Source organism: Bubalus kerabau, chromosome 6 (genome assembly GCF_029407905.1).
Source record: "Bubalus kerabau isolate K-KA32 ecotype Philippines breed swamp buffalo chromosome 6, PCC_UOA_SB_1v2, whole genome shotgun sequence".
NCBI classification, from domain to species: domain Eukaryota; kingdom Metazoa; phylum Chordata; class Mammalia; order Artiodactyla; family Bovidae; genus Bubalus; species Bubalus kerabau.
Genome location: NC_073629.1, coordinates 33,918,513 through 33,938,884, shown reverse-complemented (window position 1 = coordinate 33,938,884; position 20,372 = coordinate 33,918,513). Strand labels below are relative to the sequence as shown.

The 20,372-nt window shown below is 45.9% G+C and overlaps 1 protein-coding gene across 1 annotated transcript in view; it reads left to right on the top strand.

The window, feature by feature from the left end:
• The window catches only part of LOC129656418 (uncharacterized), a 29,019-nt gene extending 8,996 nt beyond the window's left edge, over positions 1-20,023 (top strand). The window contains exons 4-6 of the mRNA XM_055587098.1: positions 17,951-18,138; positions 18,355-18,401; positions 19,341-20,023. Coding sequence (XP_055443073.1) covers positions 17,951-18,138; positions 18,355-18,401; positions 19,341-19,714 — 609 coding nt within the window. The 3' untranslated portion in view covers positions 19,715-20,023. The remainder of the gene's footprint in view (positions 1-17,950; positions 18,139-18,354; positions 18,402-19,340) is intronic.
• The last annotated feature ends 349 nt before the right edge of the window (positions 20,024-20,372 follow it).

Here is a 20,372-nt window from a genome sequence, read left to right as displayed (position 1 = left end):
TGGCCAAAGTATTGGAGCTTCAGCTTCAGCATCAGTCCTTCCAATGAATATTCAGGACTGATTTCCTTTAGGATGGACTGGTTGATCTCCTTGCAGTCCAAGGAACTCTCAAGAGTCTTCTCCAACACCACAGTTCGAAAGCATCAATTCTTTGGCACTCAGCTTTCTTTATAGTCCAACTCTCACATCCATCCATGACTACTGGAAAAACCATAGCTTTGACTAGACGGCCCTTTGTTGGCAAAGTAATGTCTCTGCTTTTTAATATGCTGTCTAGGTTTGTCATAGCTTTTCTTCCAAGGAGCAAGCGTCTTTTAATTTCATGGCTGCCGTCACCATCTGCAGTGATTTTGGAGCCCCCCAAAATAAAGTCTGCCACTGTTTCCATTGTTTCCCTATCTATTTGCCATGAAGGGATGGGACCAGATGCCATGATCTTAGGTTTTTGAATGTTGAGTTTTAAGCCAGCTTTTTCACTCTCTTTTACTTTCATCAAGAGGCTCTTTAGTTTTTCTTCACTTTCTGCCATAAGGGTGGTGTCATCTGCATATCTTAGGTTATTGATATTTCTCCCGGCAATCTTGATTCCAGCTTATGCTTTATCCAGCCTGGCATTTCACGTGATGTACTCTGCATATAAGTTAAATCAGCAGGGTGATGGTTTACAGCCTTGAAGTACTCCTTTCCCAATTTGGAACCAGTCTGTTGTTCCATGTCTAGTTCTGTTGCTTCTTGACCTGCATACAGGTTTCTCAGGAGGCAGGTAGGTGGTCTGATATTCCCATCTCTTTCAGAATTTTCCACAGTCATTATAGGAGTCTCAGAAAAGGTAGTGATCACTTTTTATTCTGTTAAGGAAGGTCTTTGGAGGGAAAATGAGCAAATAGGAAGAGGATGACCGCTGGCTCAAACATCCTCGTCCCTCCAGAGATGGAGACAGGCTATTCCACACCACCCCCTCTTGCTGTGTCCTCCTGCTGTTTTTCCCCTGCCCAGGTAGGCAGAGGGAGCAAGTGGCTTATATAAGTTACAGAAGTGCTGGGGGTTGGAGTGATGGTTAGTTGGAGGAGGTCTGAGCCCTCATTGTTTTCTACTTTCTTCAGTTTGTGATGAAACTATTCTCAGTGTTGAGTGCTGATAACCATTTTTCGTGTGATTGAAGTCCCAGGACGCCAATATCAGAGTACTTGTCTCACTGAATTGTAATTTTTTATATGTTTACTTTCAAGACAGAGTGTTTTCTGCATCCTGAGCACTGCAGCTGCGGAGCACAATAGGAATCCAGTAGTACTTATTGAAGAATCTTGATGGGTTGTTTGAGAAAAGGACTCTGTGTTATGTAAAGAAACTTTAAGCTCTTCACTTTAACCACCTTTATCCTTTTCTCCCTCCTCTGGTCCGTAAACAAGCTCTTGGGAAATGGAAATCCCAGGAGGATACTGCAGAGAGTGTCCACGCCCACGTGTCCTGACTGGGAAGGGGGAGATGAGAAGCTGGGTGGGGTGAACCAAACCCTGTAGGTCATCTCACAGCTGTTGGCCCCGGACACTAAGCCCTCTTCTTTGGCTGTTAGGAGCAGAATCCTCCTGGTAGGGGGGTCCATTTAAAAAGTGACACTCTGCAAGAGGCTCTAGCCTTCCCGTAGGTGCAGAGCGCTCTGCTGCGCCAAGGCCAGCCCCGCTGGTAACTCTTGGTGGTGCTTAGGGTCCCAGGTCTGGAGTGGAATGAGCCTGAAGCTGGGAGGGGGAGCAGGCCTTCACAGGCCACCAGGGGGCAGCAAGCTCACGGAAAACCCTATCAGGCCGGAGGAGCCTAGGTGAGGGACAGGAGCGCTCATGATTCCGTAGCTGGTAGCTTGCTGAGGACAGCACTAGGCTAGGTTGGTGACCTCAGGGTCAGACAAATGTGGAATTGGACTTTGAGCCTGGTCACTGCCTACCCATGCGACCTCTGAGCCTCAGAGTCTCATCTGTGATGCAGGAGCACCATTACCTGCCTCATCGTGTCATCAGGAGGATATGAGATAGTTTATGTAGAGGGCCAGTGCATTGTGGGAGTCAATCAATAAGCTTTGCTAAATATCACTAAGAAGACCCATTTGTTTCCTCAAGTTACTTTCAGTCTAGGTGGAGACACATATGAACAATTAACAGTTCAATGAAGGTGAGAGCTGAATGATTACTACAGACCCCAAGCAATCTAGTGTTCATGTGGGGGTGAGGTCACAGGGCTGCATTTAAATGAGATAATTAAATAGATTTTATTAAACTTTTCTAGGGTGTATAAAATCGATAAAACAGTGAGAAAAAAAATCACCTGAAATCCTAGCCCTAACCCTAATGACATGAATGTGGATGTCAGAATGGGATGGGATTTGGATAAGGTGGAGGTGGGGAAAGTTGGGCTTCCCCGGGTGGCTCAGGTGGTAAAGAATCCGCCTGCAATGCAGGAGACCGGGGTTCGATCCCTGGGTCAGGAAGGTCCCTTGGAGAAGAGAATGGCTACAAAGTTCACAGGAATCCTGCCAGCTGCAGCCTCTCACTCCACGTGAGCTATGGGATAGGACCCTGGGACACAGACCCCTGCCTTCCGATCATCGCGGACACCACCTGAGAGCTGAGTCCTAGGTCCAACGCCTGATTCCTGGTAGTAATAAGAGCAGTAATACCTTTAGAAGTTCATAACATAACTGTTGTCATGACAACCATGTGTCAGGCAATTCACAGGCCTTATTAGTCCTCAGAACCTTTTGAAGTAGTTATTATTACTGTCCTCACTTTAGAGTATTAAAAACAAAAAAAATCCCCAAGGCTCACATCAGTCCTTGCTCAGGATCAGTCTTCTAGTGAGTGGGGGAGCCTCATCATTAACCTCCCTGCTGTGCTGCTTCAACTTCTCTCACTTTGTCAGCAACAGGATCCCGGGGGGTGAGAGGGTTCTGGAGGCCCCGTCCAGCTCTCTTATTCTCTAGAGAAGAAATCCAAGACTCTGAGAGGGGAAGTGGCTAATTTAGAACTTGAACATGGAATTCTTAGCCCTCTATGCAGTGTTCTAGCTGTTTTGTGCTGCTACTGCTTATTTACACCTATTTTATTTTAAATTAAAAAAAAATTTTTTTTTCTAGTTGCACCGGACAGCCTACAAGATCTTAGATCACTGACCAGGAATCAAACCTGGGCCCCTTGCAGTGGGAGTGTGGAGTCCTAATCACTGGACCACCAGGGCATTTCCCAGTTAAACCAGTTTTAGAGACACTCATTACTATGTGTTGAATTGTGTGTCTCCAAAATTCATATGTTGAACTCCTAACCCCTAGTACTTCAGAATGTCAGCTTGTTTGGAGACAGAGTCTTTATATAGGTAATCAAGTTAAAATGAGGTCATTAGGGTGGGTCCTTCTCTGGTAGCTCAGCTTGTAAAGAATCCGCCTGCAATCCAGGAGCTCCTGGTTCAATTCCTGGGTTGGGAAGATCTTCTGGAGAAGGGATAGGCTACCCACTCCAGTATCTTGCCTGGAGAATTCCACGGACAGAGGAGCCTGGCAGGCTACAGTCCATGGGGTCGCAAAGAGTCAGACATGACTGAGTGACTTTCACTAATCCAATATGACTGACATCCTTATAAAAAGGAGAAATTTAGATACATTCATAGAGGGAAGACAACGTGAAGAGACAGAGAGAGAAGATGGCCATCTCCAAGCCAAAGAGTGAACCCTTTCTCACAGCTGTCAGAAGGAACCACCCCTGCTGACACCTTGATTTTGGACATCTAGACTCCAGAGCTGTGATGCAATATACTTCTGTTGTTCAGGCCATTCAGCCTGTAGTACTTTGTTGTGACATCCCTGGGAAACCAGTGTACTCACATATCCATAAAAGTTAATGTCTGTGATCACAGGCAGCAGTTATGGAGAAAAGAGTTGGGAGGCTCACTCTCAGAGGCAAAAGGATAGAGCAGCTAATCTTCCTAGCTTGCTCCCAACCTTGATGCTTGGCTAACTAAGATGTTTTTCTTACACTGGCCAATAGTGGTAGCATGACTCATTTGACTGTGGCCTTCTAGAGCCTGTTTTCTGTCCCTGAACCTGGCCTATGACAGGTGCTCAGTAAATGTGTGTAGAGGGGGTAGTGGGAAAATAGGCTGTGGCTACTCTGATCCAAGCCTCTCCAAGTGATGTATTAGGTAGGGGAGTAGGGTACAGGCTGTCAGTGGGTGCAAGCTGAAATTGAATACTGTCTCCTAAAGTTTATACGAAACCCAATTTTGGAAGACACAAGCAAAATTTATTTTAGATGACTCAGGGTGGGCTAAAAACATTTCAGTTCAGGAAGCTATTTTCCTGCTGCTTTATTAATTTCCCTATTGAGGAGAGATGAGATGCAGACTTCCATATCCAAGTCTTCATTAGATGCCCAGTTAATGCAGCTATGACAAATGGCAATGAAGCCCTTATGAATAAAAAAAATATCAGCCCCGTATAAAAAATTGTATACTAGGGAAAAGGAAATTTCGAGGAGCTGATAAAATGCCCTATCCTTAATTAGACTGTCTGCATCACGCATCAAGCCAGCCTTAATGCCAAGATTTATTGGCCTTGGAATTGTGTAAATGAAATAAGTGCTTGAAAATGAATGGAACAGAAATTACCTGTATTAGAATGTATTTGCAGTGCAGGCCTGAGCAAACTGATGCTTTTTAATTAAATGCAGGCTTTCAGCTTCTTTGGCTACCCCTCACTGTCTACCAGGCGTGGAGTCCCTTAGCCCTCCCCTTGCAAGTTTCAGAAAACATGCTTGTGGGGTTACAATGTGATCCCTTGTTAATAATCTCTGCCACTGTCCTGGAAAAATCCTCCTCGGACAGTGAACCATCTTTGTGTCTTTACTTCACCCTCTGTGAACTTAATGAAGTGTTTCGGGTCCTTCCTTCAGAGTAGAGAATGTTGTGAAGACAGATGGTCTGCCTAGTTCTGCACATCCTGCTATGCAGAGCAATTGACTGCCACTGTCTCTCCTGGAATCCAAGTGTAACTATGAGAGCTCACCTACTGCTGCAACATTGAATTACCCTCTTGTAAGACCTTGGACAAGTCCTCTAATGCCTTGATAGCTCAGATATTTTTCACCTCTCACGGAAGGTGAGAATAGTATCCACCTCACAGTGTAGGAACTCCTTGAGACATGCATACAAAGCCCCTAACCCAGTCGCTGGGACCACCGCAGACAGTGAACATGTGAGTGCTTCTCTTGTTGCTGGGACCTCAGGAAATGATGGCTGAGGTGAAGTTGAACTAGACTGTCATTCGGGGCTCTTAGTTGCAAGCAACAGAAGCTGACCCTGGCTTATAGAGTAGGAAAGGAAATTTTAAAATGATACTGGGCTCGTGCCGCAACTAGGGAAGCCAGAGCACCACAATGAAGACCCAGCACAGCCAAAAAACAAACAAACAAAAAACTCAGAGCTTTAAAAAAAAAATCAGTAAAATGACACTGAGTAGTTCATGGTTACCCAATTGTTAGGCGGGCTGGAGAGCTCAGTCTAAGCTTCTGGTGATAAAGCTCTAATCCCACCATGCCACCCCTGCCACTGGCATCACAGCAACACACACAGCAGTTGTGGCACCAAGGCTGTTACTGTGGCAGGAGCCCAGTTCTGTAACCACTATGCCCCTGAAGACAGACCCCTCTGTTGCTGCCCTTGCTAGCAGGGTAGGATTTTCACAGAGCCTCTGAATTGAAGTCTCATGTGGGTAGGCTTAAGTGATGCAGTCTGGATCACACGCCTGGCTTTAGGTGCAAAGGAGGCTGAAGAGGAAACGCCTGCCTTTTCTATCTGTTCTGAAAGTGCCCTGAGCAAAGCAAAGGCATTCACAGGGGGGCGGCAGCTGGAGCGTGTTTCCCGTGTCTCCTATAGGGGGCTTCCTGCTTTGCATGAGGGAAGCTCTCAGGTGGGGCACCCACAGCTCCTTCCACAGCTCCAAGAGCAACTTTCCTGGGCAGCGTTCCGCCTCCTGGCAAGCGAAGCGGGGAGCTTTCTGCCCTTTCTTCTGTGTGAGTTGTTGCTCAGCTGCTCCCCATGGACTTCAGCAAGCCAGGCTTCCCTGTCCTTCACTATGTCCTGAAGTTTGCTCAAGCTCATGTCCATCTGAGTCAGTGATGCCAGCCAACCATGTCATCCTTAGTGTGAGTATGAGTTATGTGTGTGTGGGGGGGACGACTTCCCTGGTTGTCCCGTGGTTATGAGTCCACTTGCCAAATAAGGGGACCCAGGTTCTATCCCTGGTCTGGGAAGATTCCACATGCCTCGGAGCAACGAAGCTCATGCACCACGACTACTAAGCCCACGCTCCAGAGCCAGGGAGCTGCAGCTACTGAGCCCACATGCCGCAATTACTGAAAGCCACACTCGAGAGCCTGTGCTCCAAACAAGAGAAGCCACCTTGATTAGAAGCCCAAGCACTGCAACAGAGGACCTCCCGTCAGTCCAGCTAGAGAAATCCCAAGTACAGCAACAAAAGCCAGCGCAGCCAAAAAACAAAAAAAGAAGTATGTAGAATTCAAGGGGCTGGTCATTTTGCTTTGTGCTTCCAAAGATAAGGGCCATAAAGACTCTGCATCTCAGAGTCTGTATGTCAGCCAGCTGCATGCTGTGCACCTCCCCCCCCCCAATAGATCTGTAGTTCCATTTTTTAAAATCAATTTCTCACTCTTAGTTTGCCAAATTCAATGTGGATAGTAGTAGTAAATGAGGCAGAGCTTCCTCACTGGAGGAGTTATGTTCTGTACACTAAATAAGCTAGAGGTAATGAAAGGAAAAAAAAAAGACACCCAAGTTTTATTTTGGGTAAGAGAAACTTTGCAGACCAATGATCATTACCATTAACAACCCGAATGTCTGGCTCATTGTGAGGAAAGGACTCAGAGGGGCAGGCAGAGCTGCTTCTGGGAAGGAGAAGATGAGAGAGAGAGAGAGAGGGGGTGAAAAGAGAATCACCAAATCCTCAGGATCGAGGGCTTTTCAGAACTTGAATGTGTTGTCTTTACCCCCCTGGTCCCTCAGTTCAGTTCAGTCACTCAGTCGTGTCCTGAAGTTTGCTTAAGCTCATGTCCATTTGAGTTAGTGATGCCAGGCAACCATCTCATCCTTTGTGTGAGTAATGAGTTATATGGGGGGGACTTCCCTGGTGGTCTCATGGTTATGAGTTCACTTGCTTCATATGATTCTTTGCAACCCCATGGACTGCATTCAGCATGCCAGGCCTCCCTGTCCATCACCAGCTCCCGAGTTTGCTCAAACCCATGTCCGTCAAGTCGGTGATGCCATCCAACTACCTCATCCTCTGTCGCCCCCTTCTTCTGCCTTCAGTCTTTCCCAGCATCAGAGTCTTTTCCAATGAGTCGGCTCTTTGTTATCAGGTGGCCAGAGTATTGGAGCTTCAGCTTCAGGATCAGTCCTTCCAATGAATATTCAGGACTGATTTAGGATTGACTGGTTTGATCTCCTTGCTGTCCAAGGGACTCTCAAGGAGAGTCTGCTTTCCATGGTCCCTAGGAAAGCATCTGATACACAGAAGGTGTCCAACAGATGTTCTATTCAAGAGGAAATCTCCTTTGAGAATCTCAAGAACGTGACCCTCTCAACCCTTCATCTGTCCATTATTCTCGCTCCCAAGGAACCGGTAGAAAGTGGGGAATGGGAGGCAATCCCAGTGTCAACAGCAGTGAAGGCGGTGGACAGTCTTCCTAACTTCCCTAAATGATATGGATTTCATCTTTCTAGGCCTCAGTTTTAATATCTGTAAACTTGGTCAGTTTCTCACTCAAGAACATTACATTTACATTTGTACTTAGATAAAAAATTAACATTTACAAAGCACATCTATTCATATTCCCCCAGTCATCATGGCAGGGATCTCCAGCCTCATTGTGTGGATGAAATAACTGAGGTCTGGAGAGGCCTACAGCTTGTTAAGGTTGTAGAACTTGAGAGTGTCCATGGCTTTGGGACTTCAAGACTAGGGCAGGCCAGTCTCCAGGCTGTAGATCCCAGGTGAATCGGCCCCTTTGCCACTGTCTCCTCAACCAGTCTAGACAGCGCAGGCCTGTGAGCCAGACCCATAAAGTGCTGTCTCCCCGTCTCCCCACCCAGCAGTGGGAGGACTTGTCTTCTGCCTTTAGATTCCATGGGTAAATCAATTGCCGCATTAATTCTGGGCTGTCAGCATTTCCCCCAGGAAAAAGTAGGAGGCAAGGAGACTAATGTCTCATTGATCTTTCCAATGGCCAAAGGGGAAGGGAGATGAATGTAATTCCATCTGTCAAGGTGGAGCAGGGCCCAGCAGAAAACAGCCCAGATTACTTTAAGGAGATAACAGTTTATCACTCTCTGTACAAGCAGATATGAAAGTAGGATGACCTCCTTTATGAGTTTGCAGAAGCATTGATTAGCAAAGAGAGGGTCTAGGGATGTGAGTGGCAGGATCTCTGGCCTTTGTTCCCTTGTCCTTCTCCTAGGACTTTATGTTCTTTGTGTACATACAACAGCAACAGCACAAGCATGACAAAACCCACCCCCTGATCCCCAAGAAATTGTTAACATTTGTTGAGGATCGAGTACTGCCAGGTGCTATACTGTTTTATATTTACTGTTGAGCAGCTTTGTGAAGTATTATTATGAGCACTGAGGCTCGGAGAGGTTGAGCGAGTTGCCTAAGTTTACTCAGCTAGCGTAGGCTCAAATCAAGTGTGGGCTGGCTGAGCCCGAGCCTGCCCTCAACCACCCAGTCTATACTGGTTATCCAACTGGGAAAGTTACCCAGCAGCCCTGCTTCAAGATCCCTGCGTCTTCACCCAACTCACTCCTTCCTTGGTCGGCCCCATAGGGAGCCCTCCCAGCGGGGAGGCGTCTTTACCCTTTGTAGAGGCTGAACCAAGGCTGAAGGGTCCCGGTCAGAGAGTCGGGACAGCTGAGATTCTTGGAGGGTAGAGGAATGGGCCAGCGCAAGGCCATGGGTCACAGCAGCGTGTGGGGTGCAGGCTCTTCTGAGGCTCTTCTAGGTCACAGCTGTGTGTGGATTCCCATGGAGGAAAGGGAGGCCAGTGACAGCCTCTCAGCAAGACAGAAGCTGGGACATCCAGCATCCAGCCACAGGCAGGCTGCTGTGGCCGCTGAGCCTGAGGGAATGCCATGGGTGAGGAAACTCAGGTGGGGAAGGCCTGGGGACCACAATAATGTCATCTCAAAAACCCAAGGAGGCATGTGCACACCTGAGATCCCAGGAAACCAAGCTCCAGCATTAAATTCCACCAGGGGCAGAAGCTCCCTGCAGAGTAAAGGTCCCCAGAAAGAGGGGCTTCGCTGCCCGCCGTGGCTGCAGACACACTGCTGAGACAGGTCACTCGAGGGTGGCAGTTCTCATCCTCCGAGGCCAGAAGTTAAGTTTTCTAATTAAAACCACTTTGGATCCGACAGAGATGACTGCTCTGTCCTGGGCTTGTTTGTGGTTTATCCGTGTGATTGATGCTGGTAACATTTAGATTCTGTCAGGGAGATATTTCATTGATGCCCCATGTGGTGGGAAGGAGACAGTCAGGAAATGCAGTTCCCTGGTTAAGGCATAATCAGAGACGAATCTAAAATGGGGAGAGAAAGGCCCAGGCCTTTCAAGTCTCTCATTGGGGTAGGAGAAGGGGGTGAGATAGGGGTGCAGGCTCAGGAGGAGGCACTGACCCAGCACTGTGGCAGGATTCTGTTGTGAAGAAAATGCCATATGGAAGAGGCAAGGCGCTTTTTTTTTCCCCAAGGCTTTCTCATAAAATGTATCAACACCTGTGTTGGCCAATAGCCTTTGCTGGCTAAGACACACAAGAAAGGAACAGCCAGCAAGGAAAACGGTCTTCCTGCTGTTTCTGGGGTCTTTATTGTTCACCCCAAACCACCATATCTATCTTCCAAGCCTAGCCATTAATCATAAGGCTAATTTCAAAAGTGAAAAGGTTTTTGAATCCCTCAACTAGAAATGATCTTCACCCTGATACCCACAGCACTTTGTATGTCACTGCCAAAGCATAACGTTCAAATGTTTAAAAACATGCATTTCATAAAACATGGAATGGGCAAGGTTCAGAGATTTAGAAATTCATGGATGAGGGAACCAGGAAGATGGCAAAACCAGTTCAAAGGCATTTTGAGGAATTGGGTATTTATAAGCACTTAAGAGGAAATGTTGGAGAAGGCAATGGCACCCCACTCCAGTACTCTTGCCTGGAAAATCCCATGGATGGAGGAGCCTGGTGGGCTGCAGTCCATGGGGTCGCTAAGAGTTGGATACGACTGAGCGATGGGGTCGCTAAGAGTCGGATACGACTGAGCGACTTCACTTTCACTTTCATGCATTGGAGAAGGAAATGGCAACCCACTCCAGTGTTCTTGCCTGGAGAATCCCAGGGATGGGGGAGCCTGGTGGGCTGCCGTCCATGGGGTCGCACAGAGTCGGACACGACTGAAGTGACTTAGCAGTTAGCAAAAGGAGATGTTAGTAAAATTTCTAAGTTAAAAACAAAACCGATTACCCTCACATATATAGTCAAATGATTTTTGGCAGGCATGCCAAGATCATTCAATGGAGAAAGGACAGATTTTTCTTTTAAACAAATAGTGCTGGGAAAACTGAACATCCACATGCAAAAGAATGAAGTTGAATTCTTACCTTACACCATGTACAAAAATTAACTCAAAGCGGATCAAAGACCAAAATGGAAAAGCTAAAACTATAAAACTCTTAGAAGAAAGCATAAGGGAAAAGTTTCATGATATTGGATTTGGCAACGATTTCTTGGATATGACACCCAAAGCACAAGAAACAAAATAAAAAATAGATAAATTGGATTACACCAAAATTAAAAACTTCTGTGCATGGAAGCATGCTGTCAACAGAGTAATAAGACAGCCCATGGACTGGGAGAAAACATTTCTAATCATGTATCTGATAAGGGGTTAATACTCAGAATATATAAAAAGAACTCCTACAACTCAACAACAAAAATCGAACAACCTGATATTTTTAAAAGGACAAAGCACATGAGTTGGAATTCTCTGAAAAAGACATACAAATGGCTAATAAGCACATGAAAAGATGCTCAACATCACTAACCATTCAGTTCAGTTCAGTGGCTCAGTCGTGTCTGACTCTTTGCGACCCCATGAATCACAGCATGCCAGGCCTCCCTGTCCATCACCAACTCCCGGAGTTTACCCAAATTCATGTCCATCGAGTTGGTGATGCCATCCAGCCATCTCATCCTCTGTTGTCCCCCTCTTCTCCTGCCCCCATTCCCTCCTAGCATCAGAGTCTTTTCCAATGAGTCAACTCTTCGCATGAGGTGGCCAAAGTATTGGAGTTTCAGCTTCAGCATCAGTCCTTCCAATGAACTAACCATTAGGGAAATGGAAATCAAAACCATAATAAGATGCCTTATACCCATTAGAATAAAAAAACTCCAAGAAATAGCAAGTGGGAAGGATCTGGAGAAATTGGAACCCTTGTGCAGTGCTGGTAGAACTGTGAAACTGTATATTTGCTGTGGAAAACTGTATGGAAGTTCCACAAAAAAATTAGAGTTGTTATATGATCCATCAGTCCCACTTCTGGGTATATCAGTCCCACTTCTGGATATATATCCACAAGAACTGAGAGCAGAGTCTCAAGAGAGATTTGCCCAGGTTTAGAGTAGTAGTATTCACAATAGCCGAAAGGTGGAAGCAACCCAAGCATGAATGAATAAGCGAAAAGCGGTGTATGTGTACAGTGAAATATTATTCAGCATTGAAAAGGAAAGAAACTGACACATGCTACAATGTGAATGAGACTTAAGAACAGTATGCTAAGTGAAATAAACCAGTCTCATGGACAAATACTGCCTGACTCCGCTTATATAAAATATGTACAGTAGTCAGATTCATGGAGGCAGAAGGTAGACTGTGGTTGTTAGATGCTGGCAGGAGGGAAGAGTAGGGAGTTCTTGTTTAATGGGTACAGAGTGTCAGTGTTGCAGGATGAAAAGAGGTCGGGAGATGGATAGTGGTGATTGTTGCACAACAAGGCAAATGTAGTTAATGACCTTGAACTGTGCACTTGAAAATGGTTGAGATGGTAAAATTTTATGTTATGTGTATTTTAACCACAATTAAAAAACAAAGCATAACTGGTTAATGGCCTACAGGGTAATTAAAAGGATCAATCTTTGATGTTACGTCTTCTATTGGATAGACATTATTTGTACCTTTATTGGGCATGGTCTTCAAGTTAACATGTAACTTCAGAGTCTGAGCCCTTCATTAATAGTAAATAGACATTGAACAAAGATACATTCCCCTAGATGATTAAATAATCCTTGGGTGGGCTTGAGAAACAATGACCAAATGACGTTGGAAGGACTTACTGTCCTCTCAGGGCCTGATTTCCAGGTTTTAAATTTTTAGTATTATTTTTTAACATCACAGTCACTTACATCCTTGCTTTTCCCACCAGTCCCTCGGGGGAGGGCAGGGGCTCTGTCTTATTCAGCTTTGCCTCCTCACTGTGCTCTGGTTTCTTGAATGGGACTGAAGCAGGAATGTTAGGGTAGAGCCATTGGGAGCAGCAGACTTGTGGTTAGAACCTGTGACCATGACCTTAGTCTCACCCATCAAGAGAGGATATTGCACTTGAGTCCAGGATGCTGTGCTGGGGGCGGGGCGGGGGAGGGTGCGGGCTGCTGTTTAATCTCAGGGTTTCCTTCCAGCTCTAAAATGCTTGGATCCTACTTTGGTCATCATCCATACAAGAAAGGAGTTACTGAATGCAAATACATAAATGAAACATATAATGAACAAACACAAGAGCCTTTTCCAGATGCACATAATACACAGAGGCTTTTTTTTTTTTCCTTTCCTTGCTTTTCTTAGAACCATCCTTGATGCCATGTGATATCTATGGCCTCAGCTCCTGGGTTGGCTTGGGAGGGGTACAAAGATGTGCTGTTTGTAGTTTTTCTAGAGAAGGAACAGCTACAGTTTGCTAGAGGCAGGATCATCTCCTCCCAGCAACCAGGCGACCTTGGGTCAGCCATCCTCAGGGGAAATGTTCCTGACCCTCCAAGGCTGCCTATGAGAAACGAGAAATTACTGTCTTATTACATATTCATGAGACTCTCATTACTGCTTTCAGATAATTTCTTGACAGATTTTGGCTGTCAATCTTGTTTTTCTTATGACAGGAGAAACTCCGGTGATCTATTAAGAAGGTGAAATTATGTGTCCAGCTGAAAACTCTGGACAGTCTGGAGCTCATGCAGAAATTAACGTGAGTGATTTGGAGCCAAATTTACACAGCAGAATGGCCCCAGGATGGCTCCTTTTGGCTGGAGCTGCTGGGCCACTGGATGATCTTGCACATGGTGTACGGTATCCCCAAAGGCCTTTGGAGCCATGCTCGGCCCCATCCTGGCATCCCCTGTGTCTCTTGTTCCTCTGCCATGAGAGCCCAGCTGCTTTACTTGGATGTGGGACTCATCAACTTGCAGGGGAATCCGTCTGTCCTCTCTCCTAGCCTGACTTGGCCCCCAACTCGTAAGCACCTACACAGTGTTTCTCAAGGAAATGTCTGCTGGCTGTGTTTGGAGACTGGGTCCCAGTGAGTGAGTGTCCGCTCACATCAGTCATGGTGACAGATGGGCTAGAATCTTGTTGACTGGAGTCCCCAAGGTCCCCGGTGGTCAGCTCTCCCCATGCTTGGGTTGGAGGCATTGTAGGGGGTTTGGGTGGTGAGCTTGGGAGCCTCCCAGATGTACCATTTCTTGTCATTCACCGGGCTGCCTCACGTCCACTCTAGACCCTCATCTCAGCAGAAGAAACCACAAATCTCTCCTGGGCACCACAACCATCTTTTGCTGGCTGCTAAGCACCCCTGCTATGAAACCAATAACCAACCATCATAAAAAACAGTAAGTCTGCCTTCTCTGTCTAATCATGCACTGTGGTTTAGGGAGAGGAAACAGAGGCCGGGGACAGATAATTTGTCCAAGGGCACCAGCTAAAAATGGACAGAATAAGGATTCCTATTAGTTCTAAATAATTCCAATACTCATTTTCTTTTTAATTTTCCCTTTCCCACCCTTTTATAATTATTTTAAAGTAACATTTACTTCATTTCTATTACAAAAGGTATGTGTGCTCATATAAAAAACAGAAAATGTAGAAGTAACATATGAAGACAAAAGAACCAACAAGAGAAACCAAACCCAAGGTCATTAGTAATTCCTCCTTGCTGAGATGAAATGTGGACAGTTTAGTTCCTTTCTTTTCCACCTTGTTCTTTGTGTGTGTCCAGGCATTTGCATACTCACACATAAAATGGGGTTACATTGTACATTCCTTTTTTGTTTCCAGCTTTTCCCACTTAGCTGTATAATGTTAACATTTGCCCATCAATAAGCCATCTTCAGTCCCAAGCTCATTAACTCATCCAAGACATGTTCTGTCCAGCTTGGTTTTCTTCTGTGTTCAGTCACACACTTCCTCTCTGGACTGTGCTCCAGGGGACACTGAGCCCTTTTCAGGAGATTGAACTGGCTTGTACATGAAGGGCTTGCTTTGCAAGTGACACATCCTTCTTTTGCCTGTAAATCTATCGAACCCTATTCAAGAGGGACCTGTTATCTTGTTCAGACCCTATGAGAGAGAGGGAGAGTCTTTACCACAAGCAAGCTTCAAGGCCGTGCGCCCCGACTCCCACCCCTGCAGTGGATGTAGAAGCAGAAGGGTAAGTACAGAGGATGAGGCACGGCCCCATTAGGATGGCTGACACCTTGCAGCCACTCCGGTGTCTGTTTCCTGAAGGGAATGAATTGTTGGCCTCTGGAAACAATTCTTAAAGGGATGTTGTATGGATGGACAAGGTAGGAGCCATTGTCCTTCAGACCTGAATGTGCGAAGGTCTTATTTTCACCTCAGCCGAGGGGAAATAAACAGTACTTCACTTTGTGGCAAATGCTCTGAGCCTATAGAAATCATCTTGGCCCACGTGTGTGTGTGTCTCATAGCCTCTGTCCAGGGTGGCCACCCAGGTCGGTGACCTCCCTAGGAGGTACTGGTAGCCCAGGGGTAAGGTTCCTAGGCAGGTTTTCCAAGGCTCAGCCCTGGCCTCTTTGCCAAGAGGTATTTGTTTGTTTTTAAAGCAGTTTGTTTCATTAACCACTAGATACAGGAAAGTAATCATCAGCCATAACTCCATTCCCAGCATCAACAACCCATAGCTCTCAAAGGAAGAATGGTGATTCTGACTTGTTGACCTGAATCAGGAGGACAAATACCCTGTAGAATTCAATTCTGTGATGAGAGACAAAATCGCACTGGGATTTGAAACTTCCTTGATCGTGAGCCTTCAGTGGTTATCTCATTGACATTTTCCAGGATACTCCCAGCATAAATGAATTATTTCTGAATAGAGTCCCCTGATTAGAAAATACATGGGATGAGGGGCAACACTTTCCCATCCTGTTCTCATGGCAGACCTCACCACTCAGTGCTGGCAGTCTCTCACAGAGCCCAGATCTCAGTCTCAACACATTTCTTTATGCAGCCACTATAATCAGTCAGCACTGGCCTATGGAATGAACTCCTTTGACTTTCCTGAATTAGTTTATAATCATAGGCAGGAGCTGTGTGTCAAGTTCTCATTGGAAGGATACTTAGAAGGCCCTCAGGATGTCTTTTTTTTTGGTTTGTTTGTTTTTCCCAATGAGAATGAAGGCAGAATGTGGATGTTCCTTAAAAAACTAAAAGTAGAGTTGCCATGTGATCCAGCAATCCCACTCCTGGGTATGTATCTGGAGAAAACTCAAATTAAAAAAATTCATGTACCCTAGTGTTCATCATGGCACAGTTTATAATAACCAGGACATGGGAGCAACATAAATGCCCATCAACAGATGAATGGATAAAGAAGATGGAGATATATACATAACGAAGTATTACTCAGCTATAAAACAGAATGAAATAATGTCATTTGAGGCAACAAGGATGGACCTAGAGATTATCATACTAAGTGAAGTAAGTCGGAAAGAGAAAGACGAACATCAATGATATCACTTATATGTGGGATCTAAAATATGGTACAAATGAACTCATTCACAAAACGGAAACAGATGCACAGACATAGAAAACAAATTTATGGTTACCAAAAGGGAAAGAGGGGGGCGGGATAAATTAGGAGTTTGGGGGTTAACAGAAACAAACTACTCGAAATGAGATAAACAACAAGGTCCTATGGTATAGTGAAAGTGAAAGTGAAGTCGCTCAGTAGCGTGTCCGACTCTTTGTGGCCCCACGGACTGTAGCCCACCAGGCTCCTCTGTTCATGGGATTTTCCAGGCAAGAGTACTGGAGTGGGCTGCCATTTCCTTCTCCAGGGATCTTCCCAACCCAGGGATCTAACCCGGGTCTCCCACATTGTGGGCAGATGCTTAACCGTCTGAGCGAATAGCTCCAGCCTATGTAGTACTGTATACTACACTATACACTATACTATACATTATACTACAGTACTGAACTACTGTACAGTATAGGGGGCTATAGTCAATATCCTGTAGTAAGCCATAATGGGAAAGAATAGGAAAAAGAATATATATATATGTATATACACTTGTCTGTACTTCAGAAACTAATGCAATATTATAAACCAACTATATTTCAATTAAAAAAAAGAATGTGGGCAGGAGATAGCTGGGAAGGGTGGAGGTAGATGAAGGAAGTTGGGTTAAAGAGAGCCACGGGTCTTTATCTGGTCCTACCATTTTCTGATTTAAGACTTGATCGGATTCGTCTCTGCTTCCCAGGTGGCACTAATGGTAAAGACCTGCCTGTCAATACAGGAGACATAAGAGACACGGGTTCCATCCCTAGGTCGGGAAGATTCCCTAGAGGAGGGTACAGCAACCCACTCTACTTTTCTTGGTTGGAGAATCCCATGGACAGAGGAGCTGGGGGGCTACAGTCCATAGGGTCACACAGAGTCGGACAAGACTGAAAAGACCGAGCATGCCTGCACGCATGATCCTTCTCACTTGCCACAAGCAACCTCTGTTCCTGTCTGTTCCTAAATGAAGCCCTGGGACTTCTCCCATCTCCAGGTGGGGCAGCTTGAAGTGGGGCTGGGGTTTCCTTCTTCCTGAGGGGCGGCAAGGGGCAGAGCTCTGTCCCTGGTGCCTTGCAGCTGGCCCATGCCCTCGGGGCACTGGCCAGCCATGCCTCCCAAGACCCCCTACCTTAAAGGAGTCAACTGTGCTCCATACCCTGCTGATCTCAGGACTTCCTAAAGAAAAGTTGTGTTCGGGACTTCCCTGGTGGTTCAGTGGCTAAGACTCCTCCACACTCCCAATGCAGGGAGCCCAGGTTTGATCCCTGGTCAAGGAACTAGATCCCTCATGCCACAGCTAAGCTAAGAGTTCAACATGCCACAACTAAAGATCCCTCATGCCGCAACTAAGACCTGGCACAGCCAAATGAATAAATAAATATTTTTTTTAAAAAAGAAAGAAGAGTTAATGTTCGGTCACTAAATCGAACAAGAGAAAAAAAATAGAGGGAAGAAGCACAGGTCCCTCAGCTGAAGAGAGTCCCCAATCTACCACCAAGAGAATTATTTGTAATTTAACTGCTTTTATTTATTTTAATGAAATATTTCACATGAATGAAAGATCGTGGGTTGAAGAATAATATTAAAAATGTCATCCACATATTTGCTGCAGCTTCAGAAATTGAAGGATTATTCTTTAATGAGAAGAAGAGAGTGATTCAGGCCTGAACTGGGCCAGCCCCGCTGTCCCTTGCTTCCCCGGGGCTCTCCAGGAGGATGCAGCTGAGCTATGTTAGTGGGAAATTGGCAAGCTCAGATTTATGACCTAATATATAGCAGCTTCCTTGTATCGCCTTCGTCAATCGGCACCGGCTGGAAATAATACCTGCTTCCTGTCGGCGAGCCCCCTGCCTCTGTGTCCTGACCAGTGGGGCAGGCAGACGGCTCCTGCAACTGTCTGCTCTGATGTTCATTCAGACCATCCTGAGTGTTTATTTTCCACGTGTTTTCATGGCCCATCCTGGGTGAGGGATTGTGGAGTTCTCTCTTCTCCAGGGACTGGTAGATAATCATTTGCTTCCTCACAGACCACAACCCTTTGGGTTTGTAATAGCAGAACGCAGAGTGGGCAGGAGGGCTGTGTTGGGTTTTGAGCTTATATTGTCTTTTCCAGGTGGATGGATTCCTAATATGAGATGAACTGTTGCATTTTTTCTTTTTCATGTTTTTGCCCTCACCAGGGACCTGGACTTTGTTCCCCAGCGTTGTTGGGAACTTGCTGGTATTTGTAAGTACAAAAGCTGCATTAAAAGAAGCTTTTCACAGTAATTATACTGTCTGGATGCTGCTTACTGAACATCCCTCTGCAACAGACTACTCCCAAGCAGACTTGACTGTGTTCTTCTCCTGTCCCCACTGCTTCAAACTTGATTAAAAGTCCAAGTTTGGGCACTCAGGTCTTTCATGAATTCCTGCCTGCTTACCTACCCAATCTAGCCTCTCATTCCTTCACTAAATCGTTAACTAAATTAAAAAAAAATTAAACACTAAACTGAGTTCACCTCTGCACATTCTCCTGCATCCTGCCCGCTCCCCCCAAATCAGGCTGTACTCATTCTGCACCTCCCAACCTGCCTAATCCCTGCCTCCGCCACCCCACGCTACTATCAACAGTCTGTGGTTAGTGAAGCTGTGTGGACAGCTCTGTGGTCGAAACTGCCACACTTACCCCGGTGGCTATCTCTCTGAGCACAGATCAGAGCCTTTAGTCTTGAACACAGTGCTGGTCACCTCATAATTCTGTGGCGTACTGACCAACATCGAGGCTACAAAGAACAAAGAACTTTATTTGGGGGTCTTAAGAATTGCAATTTGGGAAACACAGAGTTGGGTAAAACTGAATAAGTGTTCTGAGGAAAAGAAACAATCAGGGGGTTATAAAGGCAAAAACCATGAGACTGTCTTCTGACACAAAAAGAAAATATTTATTCGTCCTTCAGGGACAGACCATCGTGGGTTGTTTTAGGGTAAGGGTCTGATAAACATCTTGAGTTTCTGGCAGAAGTTCTTGATGCCTTTGTCAGGACACTACATGGTCAAAAGATTAGATTCTACCTGGGCTGGGATGTGCATAAGTCACCCTTCCTCAGTGGCCTCCTGGTTCCGTTTTGGAGAGCTCTCAGCAAAGCTGACTCCATTTTGATTTCCTTTTCACAATCTTTTGTAGGTGGCCATCAAGTAGATGCAAGGTCTTGGAGTCATTCCTCAGCCCGAGATCCTACCTTTAACCCCAGGCTGTCTTCTACCATCCACTGGAGCCCACTGACCTGTCCCCCAGTTCTCAGAAGCAGATTCTTCACTGTTGATTCCGTCACTCAGCTGTACCCTTTGAATCAGCTCTTTGCTCCTCAAGTCTACTCCCCCACTTCTTTGCCCTGCTGTGTCCCAGAGGGTGTGTCCCTGGGGAATGGCAGCCATGGGCTTCTGTGCTGGCTGGCCTCCAGATGGCTTTTGCTAATGGGAACCTCTAATGCTTGGAGGAAAGCGAAAAATGAAACTAGGTATTTATTTCCCTGGCATGCTCCCAGTGAGGTCACCTGAGTTGGCTGTCCCTAGGCCAAAAGGGACAGAATCTTGGCCAAAAGACTGTAGAACCTCTCGAGAGAACTTCTCTATAAGACTCCCCTTCTGGTCTAGGCAACTGTTTTCTCTCTTGTCTTCTGGCCCGAAAGCACATCTTCTCTGCTATTACTGGCCCCCGTTGCTGCATTAGCTCTTGTCTCTCTCTTACACCAAACCCACATGTACTTTTAAGAGAGTACTCTCTGCATTATTCTATTTTGAATCTCCCCATTTCTTGTGGAGGCACTGATAGATGTGTGTTCCTTCTCCTGCACACCCTGAATTGGTGAATTTCATTGACTCCTACATGGTTCTCCAAACCTCCGTCATCTGCTATTCTTCCTTCTCCCTCACCCACCCCTCTACCCACTTAGACTGGGCCCTCTCCATTCTCACCCCATCTATTGACATAGCCTCCTGGTTAGCATAGCATCTCCACACTTGATTCCACTCATCCATCTCGCCCTTGCTGAAGACTCTCTCAAATAATTCTTCATCCACAAGAAGAAATCTCCCTGTGTCAGCATGCCCAAGCAGGCTCCAGTCTCACTTCTGATGCTCGTCACTTCCAGTCTGTATCTCTGAGTGCTGTCCCTAAGGGCACTGGGCCCTGTCTGTCTTTCTGCCTTCATAAACA